This window comes from Neolamprologus multifasciatus, chromosome 7 (genome assembly GCF_963576455.1).
Source record: "Neolamprologus multifasciatus chromosome 7, fNeoMul1.2, whole genome shotgun sequence".
Classification (NCBI taxonomy): domain Eukaryota; kingdom Metazoa; phylum Chordata; class Actinopteri; order Cichliformes; family Cichlidae; genus Neolamprologus; species Neolamprologus multifasciatus.
Genome location: NC_140445.1, coordinates 19,780,770 through 19,794,099, shown reverse-complemented (window position 1 = coordinate 19,794,099; position 13,330 = coordinate 19,780,770). Strand labels below are relative to the sequence as shown.

General features: G+C 39.8%; 1 protein-coding gene across 1 annotated transcript in view; it reads right to left on the bottom strand.

Annotated features, from left to right (window-relative positions):
• Positions 1-13,330, bottom strand: part of hcn1 (hyperpolarization activated cyclic nucleotide-gated potassium channel 1) — a 70,343-nt gene that overhangs the window by 35,737 nt on the left and 21,276 nt on the right. The window contains exon 3 of the mRNA XM_085165589.1: positions 4,186-4,347. Coding sequence (XP_085021715.1) covers positions 4,186-4,347 — 162 coding nt within the window. The remainder of the gene's footprint in view (positions 1-4,185; positions 4,348-13,330) is intronic.

Genomic DNA, 13,330 nt, shown 5'->3' with positions numbered 1-13,330 from the left:
ATCTGCAGCCCTTGTTGCCCTCACTCTTCTACTCACAGCTGGAGACTGAAAGTACGGAGCCAACAACAGAAAAAAATATGATGCAATATATGGCTTTAAAGATCTCCTTTTTTGGACAGAGACAAAGACAAACCTCCCGATGACAACGTTTAACTGTATTGTTTATTTATACCTGCAGCAAACACAGCAAACTGAGGAAAAGATACCTTATCCTGATTTTCAACTTGTGAATGCTAATGCATTGCGATGGTGTGAGAAGAGGAATCCCATATGCGAGCTGACCTTATCACTTTGGATTTGCCAGACAGCAGTCAGTGCACAGGCCTGCACTTCTGCACAGATCCACAGGGAAGAGATTCCACAAATTGCCCATTCTGCCACATCACCATCAGTAACACTATGCTAGCTGCTCATGTGCAGATATCTACAGCACCACTGGCTTAAATAGATTTTACCTCTAAAATGCCTCATGGTTATTCTTTGTGAGTTATTTTTAGGATTGCCCCCTCATAAAACGAAGAAGAAAAGAATTTTAAAAAATTATGAATTTTGAACTTAAATCCAAATATACTTCCACAGTTTCACGTTCTTTGTGTCTTTCTGTCATTGGAGTGTGCATAGCCTTCCCTTCTAAGATTTCAGCATTCTTAGCCTTGTCGTTTAGAATTTTGACAAAGAGTATCAATTATCATGTGTAGGACGCCTGCTTTTGGTTAAATGTAAAAGCAAACATAATACTGGCACTCACTGATGAACTCATATGCTCCTTAATGTTTTTTTAAAGGGCAAGATGAATTTGGTTCAGCTGTAAGCGGCTCAGCGGGATAAAAATTGCCCTCATTACTTACAGACAAATACATATTTGATGACCCAAACTAGATTTGCAAATTTGTATGAATATTTGTAAATAATATACAGCACTGTGCAGAAGTCAGACGACCCCTTTATTTCTTTATAATTTGTTTCCAGGGAGCCAGACTATTTTCCAATCTTTAAAAGTGCTCTTCGACAATAGGTCTCCACACTTTGGAGACCTATTGTCTCCAAAACCAATGTCCAAAGTTCTTCTTTGGCTGCTTTTTCCCTGAGTATTTGTGCATGGCCATTTTAAAGCGATTTTTCTATTTTTCTTCTGTTTGTTAAGCCATCTGAGACTGACTGCAAGAGGAGGTCAAGAGAGAGGTACAACAGTGGTGTTGGAGATCTGATGGAAGCGATAGAATTAATGCAGAAAAGTACCATCAGATTTTGAGCTTGTTTGCAATATCATGCATAAAGCATCTGATTGACAGTGGCTTTATTTATAGAAAGACAATGATCCCAAACACAGTGTTGATACAATATAAAAGCACATCAGGATGGGAAAACACACAATGGATTGGTCTCCCTAGAGCTCAGACTGGCACATTACTGAAGCAGTGTGGGATCATCATAACAGAGAACAGAACAAAAATGTAGTTAATATCCAAAGAAGAGCTTCAAGAAGCCTGGATATCTATTCCTGAAGAAATATCAAGAAAGCTGCCTGAGAGAGTGTCAATTCACCAGCAAGTAGCTAACCCATCAGAGAAAGTGTAAAACAAACATACAAAGCCATCTTTGCAATGTTTTAGCTACATACAAGTGAATACAGCTTGGAGAAAGGGTTTCGTGTCATAAGAGCTCACCCACAGGCTTCTAGCACTGATTTATGCCTTATTTGTTTTAGAGGCAATTTTTGCAGGCTGCAGCTATAGCCACACGGGGGGCACCAAATTAGGCTTGTACACCATCTCCCTTTGATATTGATTTGCATAGAAGAAGGAGGATGTACCAGCTTTATTCTCAGTAAGATCAGCAACACGCAGCGTGCATGCAAGGAGATGTTTATCATTACGTTTTACAGCGACAAGTAATTATGAACCCAGAGTGTTGCTGTTTAAAAGGAAGTTTAAGAATCTGGGTTACTGAGGAGCTGTTTGCCCGTAGTTACCATTAACAAGGATGAATTGTGACAGTTCTGTGGGAAATTACATCAGTGCAAATTCCTTCGGTGCGAACAGAGATGGATAATGTCTGTTTGGATGAATAACACATGCTAGCTGGTATCAAATGCACTTGGGCAACTCGTTGCCTCGAAGTAAAGATGAGAGCTGTGACGTTTATAAAAGCTGACATTTGCACCTCTGGTATGATGCCTCTAAACAGTTCGTGCGCTCGTGCAGCACAGAAATATTTGTCACAGAAAGAGGGAGAGGAGACGGCAAAAGAGCTCCGCGGGGGAATATTTACAATCAGCATTACCCAGGAGGTCCGCACGCGCTCACATCAGTCCGAGACGGGCAAGCACAGTCCGCTTGACCTCAACTCAAGAGGAGACGAGGGAAGATGAAAGATACAGAAAAAGTCCAAACGAGGGGACAGTCCCCAAAGAAATCAAACATAAGCTGTGTTGACACTGTCCAGTTGTCCAGCTGTCTACTGTACACAGGGGACACACTGGCTTACATTTTTCATACACTGATATACATAACTAGAAAGATTACATCAGCGTGTATTTTCAAATGTAAAACGGACCCCTGTGAATTTTCACCTAGGGCCGCAAGACACTCTACAATCGCCACGCACTCTACTGTTACATTTACAGTCACAATCAGTAATACAAAAAACAGTAATACACAAAGTAATGTGTAACATTATGCTACATTTTTACAGTCGTGAAAAGGAAAGCTTTCATTGCTGCGAAAATCTCGGTGCACCTCATTATTCTGTAGCTTGTAGAAGCACTTTTTGCAGCAATAACTTGAAGTGATTGTTTCCGTATGGCTTTGTTAGTCTCTCACATCGCTGCGGAGGATATTTGGCCCATGCTCCTTAATGACGCTGTTTCAGTTCATTGAGGTTTGCATGTATTTGTTTATGCAACATAAACAAATACAGCAACCATGGTTGCTGTATTCCTGGTTTAAACTGGTTGCAGTATGACGGCAATAACCAGACTGTGAGAAATACAGATCAGATCGTTGCAAAGAAGAAATGAAATACATGTGTCTTTTTTTATTCGTTTGTTTTTTAACAATGACAACTAATATGTTTAACATGTGTTAGTGAACACAAAGTATTTTCCACATACAGAGACAAGTATTACTGGGGATATTTAAAAACAAAAAACAAAAAACAGCAACTCAGTGACTGGAGGATACCCAGGTCCTGTCACCCTTCCACCACCGTGCCTGGCAGTTGGTATGAGGTGTTTGAGCTGATGTGCTGTGTTTGGCTTTACAACAAATATGGCGCTGTGCATTATCAAACATCTTTCACCTTGTCTTGATAAGATGAAGCTTTGCAAACCTAAGCCATACTGCCGTGTTCTTTTTAGAGACAAGAAGCTTCCTCCTGGCAACTTTTACCATGCTACCTGAGGCCTGTGGAGTTTGAGATGTAACTTTTCAGATTGTTTCTCTGAGGGAGGCGTGTTATCACACAGCTGAATGCTCCAGGCCAACAACAAACCTTTATAAAGGTGGTCACACTTGCTGAAGGTCAATTAAACAAGTGCACTTCCTGCCATTTACTTAGCAGCAAAGATGTGCTGAGGTTTTCACAGGACTGTGAAAACTTTATTTTTCACATGACTGTTTATAAAGTCTTGGGTGGTAATTTAAAGAAATACCAAAGAGGCCAAATCACTGTAAAAAAAAAAGACTAATGTTTCGCTTTGCTGCCCATTTTTTGCTTTATTTCTATAATCTCTCTCTGTTACAATCTAATGTAATTTTAGGACTAACTAGAGCTGTGCTACAAAAATATGCAAAAATATATTTGTGTTTTTGTCGTCATTTTGTTTACATACGTAATAAAACAGAGTGCTATCTATTTTTGTGGGTCATGCACAGTTGTGGTATTAGCATGATGTAGCAAGTGTATTTTAACGGGGAAAAACAAGGTGGACAATTTCAGTGCTACAAGAAAAGGCCTTTTCAACAAACCCCTGCACTTTTAAATTGTTAGCTGGCTGCATCTGATCACATCTGTTCATTTATGTTTTTGATTAAAAAATAAGATTTAGAAAACTGCTGTATGGGAATGAGATCGTTTCCATAGGCTTGACATGTGGCAGGTGTTAAACAGCGAGTCTGCTGTACAGCTTTCATACAGTAAAAATCCCAAAATAACAAACAAAAGAGAAGAGTGTGTAATACTTACAACCATACCGTTTAGGGACACCCAGCAGTCAGGGGGGAAGTCTTGGAGCAGAGGCACCAGATACTGCAGACAGCCATCCCAGTGACACAGAAGCAGCATCATACCTATCAAATTAAATATTCTTACCACTGCACTAGCCAGGTCATAGGTCATATGGAAAATCTGCCAAAGAGAAAGACAGAAGAAAGGAGAGATAGAGACCTCATCAGCATCTGCTTGGTTGTGCGAAAGCATTTACTCAAATTCTGACAGTCGTAAGCCAAGCACGGCGTTATGAAGAAATATAAACTTCAGTAAGCAACACAGACACAGCGGCCCAGATTTAGATCTGTAAGAGTCTCAAACACTGGATGCACTGGTATTTCAGGGACACAAAAAGATTAAAAAAAGATTAAAAACATTTAAAACGCTCACAAAAGTACAAAGTCACCTTTGAAGCTGAGGGCACAGTGTGCCTGTCTGTCCACAGATGTTGAGCTGCTCATAACTGAACACGGCTGCTTTCCAAAAAAAATAACCTGACCAGTAGAGGAGACACATAGAGCTAGAGTAGGTAGCACAGAGCAAGTGAAGTGAATGATGAGGGGAAGTGCAAACTTCTGGAATAATTAGCCCGTGAGTGTGTTTCAATGCTGTGAGCTGGAAAAGGTGTCGGTGCCGGTGTGGCTGTTTAATCAGAGCCCGAAAGTTTCAGAATAGAAAGTCATCAGCGGGGTGAGTAAGCATGTCTGCGGCGCAAAACGGTTTCATTTACGTCGGATCTGGCCGAAGAGAATTGACTCACGCCTGGTTGGCTGTGGCTTTAATTCAGAGTTTCTCATTAGCATCAGAAACCCATTACTTATTTCCAGGTTAGTTATTCCATAATCTTCCTCACACTGAAGCTCAATCTCTCCCGCCAGCCCCCTGGTTCGTTTTGCATAATAAACCTGCCCCATTCGCCAGTTTGTTGAATTGAGACATTTCAGGTAATTACCATCTATTTTAAGTTCATGTCTTTCCATTCCCCATACATTATCTGTTCTACCTATTATACATATAAAGGCAATTTAGTCGCTTCGCTTTTGTTTTTTAAATGAGAACTGATGAACTTTTTGTTTTGGGGGTTTCCTTTTATTGGCAAGTGTTTACATTTGTATGTAATACAAGAAATCAAGGATTTTCAGGTAAGTAAACATATATGTACAACACACGCCAGTATCTTTATCTCTATATCTAAAACCTTGGTCATTTATGGTCTTTTTCTGTCCTTGTGTGCACCTAAACACTAACAAAAACACTACTACTACTGCATATAATTTAGTTCCAAATAAGCCCAAATAAGATCTGCAAGAGCATGGACTTCAGGCTGTGCTGATATGCACCAGTTTTGCCATTTGTATGCAAAATCATCTGTTAAACCGCCCCACCACCACCAAACCCCAGGTGTTTTCGAGGCTCTTTTAATCTTCATCTCTCCACCCCAGTCTATTGTGACTGCCCTGTAACCTTTCTGCATAAAGGACAGTGTCCGCACACAGAACAGAGGAGAGAACAAGAGGCTGAGCTGGTGCTCAGATCCCTCTATGGTTCAACTCATCCATGGGGAGATATAGTGCACTGCCATGAAAGGCTAAAATTAGCCACTAGCTTACAGGACGGCTGTCTCAGTGCACCCAGTGTCTCTCCTGCTGCCTATATCTGTACTCTTATTTTAGCAGAATTCGCTCTCCCTCTGTTATGTGCGCATGCATATTTACATACAGCCTGATGACATAATAAGGAAAGCGACAGAGCATAAGGTAGCCGTGAAGTGATAAAGGTATCTATTTCTGGAGGTGCATGCTCCTGAAGGATTGCAACAAGACTAGAAAACAGGAAGTAGTGGGCCCTGTTTGAATTACAAATGACTCATACCAGGCAGAAATAGGAAAAGGCTGATCACTCTGTCTCCACTTTCTTTTTTCAGTTAATACATAAGCAAAATAGGGAAAAATAAGGATGAAGTTTTTTGGGTACATTTCTATGACGCGCGAGGGTTACAGGGAGGTCTCACAAATTCCCAGGGACCGTCTCACTTTGCTGGGAAGCCTCTTTGACCTTTGGGTCACGCTGAGTCAGAGAGGCCAGAGAGGAAATGATGTAGATGCTCATTAACACAATGTGGAGTTTATTTGGGTTTGTATTGCAGCGGCATCACTTTGAAAAGCCTGCACGCAGCAGGAGGTAGCCACAAGGCAGGAGTGGGGTTTTTTGTTTTGTTTTGTTTTTTCAAATAGGGTTTTAAAGAAGAGGCTGCAGGTGTAGATTGCTGGTCAGGTCACCGGATTACAAAGGATAACCTTCACTGTGATGTGCAGATATGTAAGGATAAATTTGCACTCTGCTAATACAAACACAATGTCTCCATATTGCATTTACAGATTGTTTCTTATAATTAAAAGAAAGCATTTGCACATACTCGATCATCCAACTTCTCTTTCGAGAACTAACTGTGTTGGAAAGCCTCTTTCTTTCTTTTTTTGTGGTAATCTGTTGTTTTATCTCACTGTAAGGCTTCTAAGAAAAAATGAATTGCATCAAATTGGGCAAAGGAAGGAATGCGGAGAGTGTAGGTCTGAACGTACGTCTGTTTGACTCAACCAGACAAAGAAAACACACAACTTGCAAAGCTTTCATGTAGCACACAGCCGGCCCCTTGCTCAGGATATGTGTCACAACTAAGAACCATGCGCTTCAATTTGCTAATATGCACCTACTTGATCACCCATCAGCAACGTTCTGTTTCGTGCAGTCAGCAGTGTGTCTGAGCATCCCGCTGATGGAGAGGAGTGATTAATATATGCCCGTGTTCTGTTCAACGTTTACTGTAAGGGAAATCAATCCAGATCTAAAAATAAAAGCAACAGAGTTCTGACAACAGCTGGTCAAATAAAAAAAAAGTGACTACTGCTGAGGACTTTACTGTATGGCACGAGTTATAAAATGTACTATGCTAGCAAGCAAGAAACAAATCGTTTATTATTGTGGCAAGAAGCAAATTGATCCTTTTACTAAACTCTTTAAAAATGCTTCAACTTTTGTCAGACCAGCATTTAAAAAGTCTAAATTTCTTCTTAATTTTGATAAATCAGCCAGTGCAGAGTGGTTACAGATTGTTACAGACAGTGTCTGCCATTTAAGAGATAAGTCTGTTTTCACAAAGACGCGAAGCCTATAGTGTAGGTTTGTTTTCAGTACTGGCCATTTATTTCTATTTTGTTTGTGTCTTGCCCTGCTAGAGGTTTTTTCCTGTTAAAAGAGAGTTTTTGTTTCCCACTTCCACCAAGTGGCTGCTCATAAGGTGTCCTCTGATTGTTCACGTTTTCCCTCCATTATTGTAGGGTCTTTACCTTACAATATAAAGTTCTGATTTGGCACTATATAAATAAAATTGAACTGAATGTAAAATGTTTGAAAAATGTTGCTCCAATAGCAACATTAATATAAGTTTATTCTGTGGTTTAAGATCCAAAACTGACAGTTTTTGCAGTTCGGTGGCAGTGAATCGCTCTGAGATAAACATTTGAAACCAAATTTAGACTCAAATCTGTCATATGACAGATCCGAGTTCATTTTGAGCAACTATAACGTTTTCATAAACCTCGTGAACACAGGAAAGGTAGAGCTGACACAGAGCCAAAAGCATATCCAATGCTCTTGTTTAGCTTTGGCAAAATATAGGCTTGGAATTAAGTGTATCAAGCTTAAATTTGACTGGGGATTAGGGCATAGGTCAGCATAATCCTGTAATACATTGGAGAAAAACAGCTAAGATTTGATATGATAGTGATAGAAAGTCACACGCTAGCTCTGTCAAGCCAATAGGTCGCTCATGCACTTGGTCTTTCCGCATCCTTTTGATGGGTTGTTAGAACAGAGCAGAGAACATTTTGAAACTTTGCAGGTATATTTTTATGTAAAGCAGCATGCTGATACATAATACTGCAGGGATTAAAATTCAAATCAATGTTGCCCACAAGGTATGGCACGAAGAGTTTTTGCTTATTCGACTACGAGCTGTCTGGTGGATGTATGCACTGTAGGCAGACATTTTGAATCCTATGCACAGAGAAGAGAGCATGCAAGAGAATTACTCATCACCAAGCATCAAGCTGTGGGCCTGAAACACGCAATTACAAACTGTTCTTTATGCATCTTCAAATTGGACATGAGTGACCTCTGTTTGAGGTTAGTGAGGATTAGCATGGGACTAATTTGAGGAGATTAAATCCACCACTGGCTATTAGATTGAAGGATAACAAAACTGCTTCCAGGAAAATCTGGAATTCTCCTGCTTAGCATCATCTTGTAAATCTCCTGCTGGCTCTCTTTTGGTTTTGCTTAATCACAAAATTACAGTTGAACTTGGATTCTAAAAAATCATACCGTGACGTAATGAGAATTCACTGGGAATTTGCAAGTTTCCTGTTTTCTTTTACTGCCTTTCCTCCTCTGAAGGCTACAAAGCTTTTGCCCACTGTACTTCGTCTACTTAAAAAAAGGCAACAACATGTAAGGCTAAATGAGCAACATTCTATATTTTCTATCTTGCAAAAAAACATTTCAATGCTGGTCTGTCTCTTTCTGAAAGAAAAGCAGCCTGCTGGAAGTAATCATAAATCCCATCACTGTAATGTGCAATGTGTAATCACATTGGTGTAAGTATAGTTCGGCAATAAATAAATATAAATAGAGCTGGCATTATTTCAGAGCTTCAGGCAACATACTGTATGTGCTGGGACGCTAATCAGTCAGCAGATCTGCTTATCATACAGACTGGGATACTGTGTAAGAGGAGAGGAAAAGCCTTTCTAGCAATGTTATGCTTGTAACTTGGTTCTTGCCAAATCATGCGTGCAAGTACATAGGCTGCATAAAAAGCTCTGAATCTCAATGCAGAGGAACATTTAGGTAATGAGGCCCAGCAGTAATTAGGAGACAGAGACTTAATTAAGAGCCACATAGTGATCAATAGGATCTTAACACAGGCAGAAAACAAGCGATGATCTATTAATATAGTAAAGAACCCCCTAAACCATAGGTGTCAAACTTTGGCCCTATCGCGAAGCCATACCAAATTACTATTAGAGCTGGCCTACTGGTATTATACAGCTAATATATATATATTGTTTAGTATTAAGCTTTGCTTGTTCCATATTCAGTTTTTCAGCAAAACTTATTTGAGTCCATAAGAAAAGATTCATTCTTATACCTGGAGGAAGATTTTTTTTTTTTCAATAAATATTAATGTTAGCCCGCGACTTTGTTCCAGTTTTGAATTTTGGCCCACTGTGTATTTGAGTTTGACACCCCTGCCCTAAACCATCATTGCTCCTTCATCGCAGGCTCTCATGCATGCATTTAAAACTAAATAAATAGCAGCATTATCAGTAAAATTTATATAAACCGTTGAAGGTAAAAAGTAGCATTAAATAGAAATTCACCTAATAACCTGGTAGGTTGTTTAAGTAGTTGTTATTTCCAACTGCTGCATGCGGTTCATCTCTAAGCTATCAGTAAAGACAACAGACAAAAGATTATTCAAAAAAAAAATCACAGCCTCAGTTACTCTTCCAGATATCGATTTAGTTGTTATGAAAACAAAATATTTTCACCATACGGACTCATCCCACACAGGCCCTGACACACTTAGAGAAGCCGAAGTGTTTCACATAAAAACAAGTCTCAAGAATCATATTGAACTGTATGATTTTAGAGCAGAACTGTAGTAATAACTGCACACGCAGACGTTTGCAGCTAAAACAGCGACACTGTGAATCAGAATTGTCTCCAATTTGATACGAAACACACAAAACAAAACAAAAAGAAAAACAGGCCACTGATATTTTGTCCTCTTCTGGAATCACAAATGTTCTCTTTTTATTCCTGTGCACCCACTCTGATATGATTTCTGCAACATATTTCATCTACCAATGCTTGAATGTACCCTCATGACCTCAGCAGATGCAAATTTCAGAGCATCAAATACAACTGCTAACGTGCCTCAAATATCACCAGTGAATGTGTGAAAGCGAAGGGCTCAAACTGGATGTGTGATATAGCAGAAGATCCTGATGCTCTTCCTCACCTCGCAGCTTCACTACCAGCCAATCAGTGGACACATTTAACTAGACAACTCTTCCCCTCGGAACTTGTCGATCACATCTTTCTGTCCAAGGAGATCTTCCTCACGGGAACGCTGCTGATCATCTGCTCTGCTTTCCATCGTTTCTGTGTCCGTCAGCATTATTCTCTTGTTCTTCCACTAAGCACATCACACTTCACCGCAAGCCGAGCTGCTTTGCCCGCTGTCTCACCCGCTCTGCGTCTATTTTGGTTGTGTGAGCGTGATAACCTTAACACTTCTGTTCTGCCTTAATCTGCGCTCTACCATTCACAGATGCATTGGCAGAGGCAGCGTCCTCCGGGGCAGAAGCTCACAAACCCGCAGGGATCAAATTTATGATCTTCTCTGCGTGGACAGCATTGGTGATCCACTCTGTGTGCTAAGCCTTTTTTTTTTTACTGTAATTATATAGACATCAGTCCCAGAGTCTGTAGGCATTCATGTATGCAGTTAATGCATGCGCATTCTTCTAGAAATTTCCTGCAGGGCTTATATTAGCCTGCTCTGCGCAGGACAGTTATGGTGCATTAGGACAACAAGTAAATGTATTTATGGATGAATGTTCTATTGATTTGTACCTGTAACCTGAGCAGTGGTAACAAAATAACATCAGCTCGGGTCTAATAAATCATGTACACAAACACAAGCAGTACTTATAGCTCGGACAGCAGCACCAGTGCATTTATAACTCAGTGCACTCGGCGCAATGAGAAAATTGCTGGGAAGTGAAAGAGGCATGTGTGGACATATTGTCCAAAACATGTTAGTGCCCTCAAGAATAACCGTTTTCCCACATGACCCATTTTTAACGTCATCTGTTCGGTTATGCAAGTCTGTTGACAGTTTCACTGCATCATTATAGGAATCATCATTACGAAGTAAGGCTGAGGGAGGGAAGAAGGAAAACAGAAAAAGAAAAACGAGCTGTGAGCGGACGATGAGCTGACAGAGAAGCGTGCATCTTTCACACAACAATCCCAGGCCAGAAATAAAAGAGTTCTATCGAAGAAGAAAATACTAATGCTGACATAGTATTACTCTGTTTTGACATTGACCAGGATTTTTTCTCATTCAAATTATCCCAAGGAGCAACTCTCCAGAAATATAAGCGCACAATGCAGCAATGAAAGAAGAAGCTCGGTAGAGGAGCATTTAAATCTCATATCCTCTGTATGTATGTGCACAGCATAAAGTGGGGTTTAACACTGTTAAACAAGAAGGGGGGGGGCTTAATTTTATTAAATTGTTTTATTGCTAAAGAAAAAATAAACTTTTTTTAAAGGAGAAACTACAAAATGATTGTGCAGTCAAATATTGTTCCTGAAAGCAGTGAAAATGGAAATATCTGAATTGGCAGATCAGACTTTTAAGAAAAAATCTAATTTAGTCAAGACAATCTGAGCATCTCCAGTAGATCTGCATTAATAAAGGCTAGACTGAAAAAGAAAGAAAGAAAGAGGACTGCAAGTTTTTCCTTTGTGCAAACGTCACAGCAGCGCAGTGAAAGACAGACAGAGAGGGTGCTGTAGTCTGAGTTGTGGTTGTACTAAGAAGGTAGTCAGGGAAGATTAGTGCTCATGTGAGAGCAGGAGGGATTTGACTGGATTGCACAGGGTGACCCGCTGTGCTCATGTAAATATCAGCAAGATGGACGGTATCACAGTGTGCATCGAGGTCACACCCGTCCCGATACGCTTGGGGACGGGGGGTGGAGATTGCCCAGTGATGCGATTTTAGACTGATTTTTATATATTTCTTTTTAATCACCATACTCAAAGTTGCAGCTGAAGCTTGGTTAAAAAAATATGATGGCATTAACAGTGTGTGTCTTTTCGGGATGATTGTTTTAGGAAGAGAAAAACATAAAAGAGGAAATCAGGAAATGGAAGAGTGAATGCATACACCCTTGAGGGCAGTCTGATGTTATAATTACTCATCTGAGTAGCAGTGGAGCAGCATCATACTAACTAGTTCCACATATCTCTTGACTGCATGACTACAGCTGACATGCTACATATAGTCCTGTCCATACTGTAGCCATGCATTTGTTTACCGCCATAGTGGTTCCTCCATATATGTGCTTAGATTCACATAAACAGCTGGATTTCAGCACATGAGCACGTCATCATGACAGATGGATGAAGGGTGCTTCGCTAAGTTGATCGACCACAACATTAGCTCTTGGGAAGTGAAACCCTAATGCCTCAGTAGTTAGTAATCAATTAATTTGCACACAAAGCATCATTACAGGATGTCTGCAATGAGTGTCGGTGCTTGCCTTTAAACAATCAAGGGATCGTTACGCTCCTCGTGCAGAATCAGTCAATAACAAACAGGTTTATAGTGATTGGTCAATTATTCAATAAGTTGGTTGATAAGGACGAATATTCTCAAACCATTTTGTCAATCAACCACTTATTTTTCAAGCTGAACCTTTGATGGTTCAGGTTTTGTTTTGCTTTTTAGTCATGAAGGCTTAGATCACGGAACAGGAATTTTTCTTTTTGTTACTTTTGTTTCTGGAGAAAATTCTCAAAAAAGCATCAAATAAAATGAACATTTTTGCAGTCGAGTGGATCGTAAAAAACCCAAACAACTGCAGCTAATGACACTCTTCCTCTTGCCCATACAACGCTTGCAATATCAGTGTGTGTGTGTATATATATATATATATATATGTAAAGGAATCAGTGCTTTTTGGAAGTGAATTTCAGCTCTGGAGGATGATAAAATGGTGATTAACTAGTCAAGGTCAACAATCCAGCTCCCAACACTGTTTAATAAGTCCAAGAAGGGTGTTAGTGTTTATTAAGACATTAATATTTAAACTGTATTATTGTGTTGCCATCCAAGGGCATTTTCTTATGATGCATTCAAATTATTATTTTTTTTGTACGCTGTGTACAGTGGGAACCGGCTTTTACAACGAGATTTTATAATGCTCTGATTTTTCCTTTTTGTGGTTCAGATTTCTAGAATAAAAAATTGGAAGGTCAT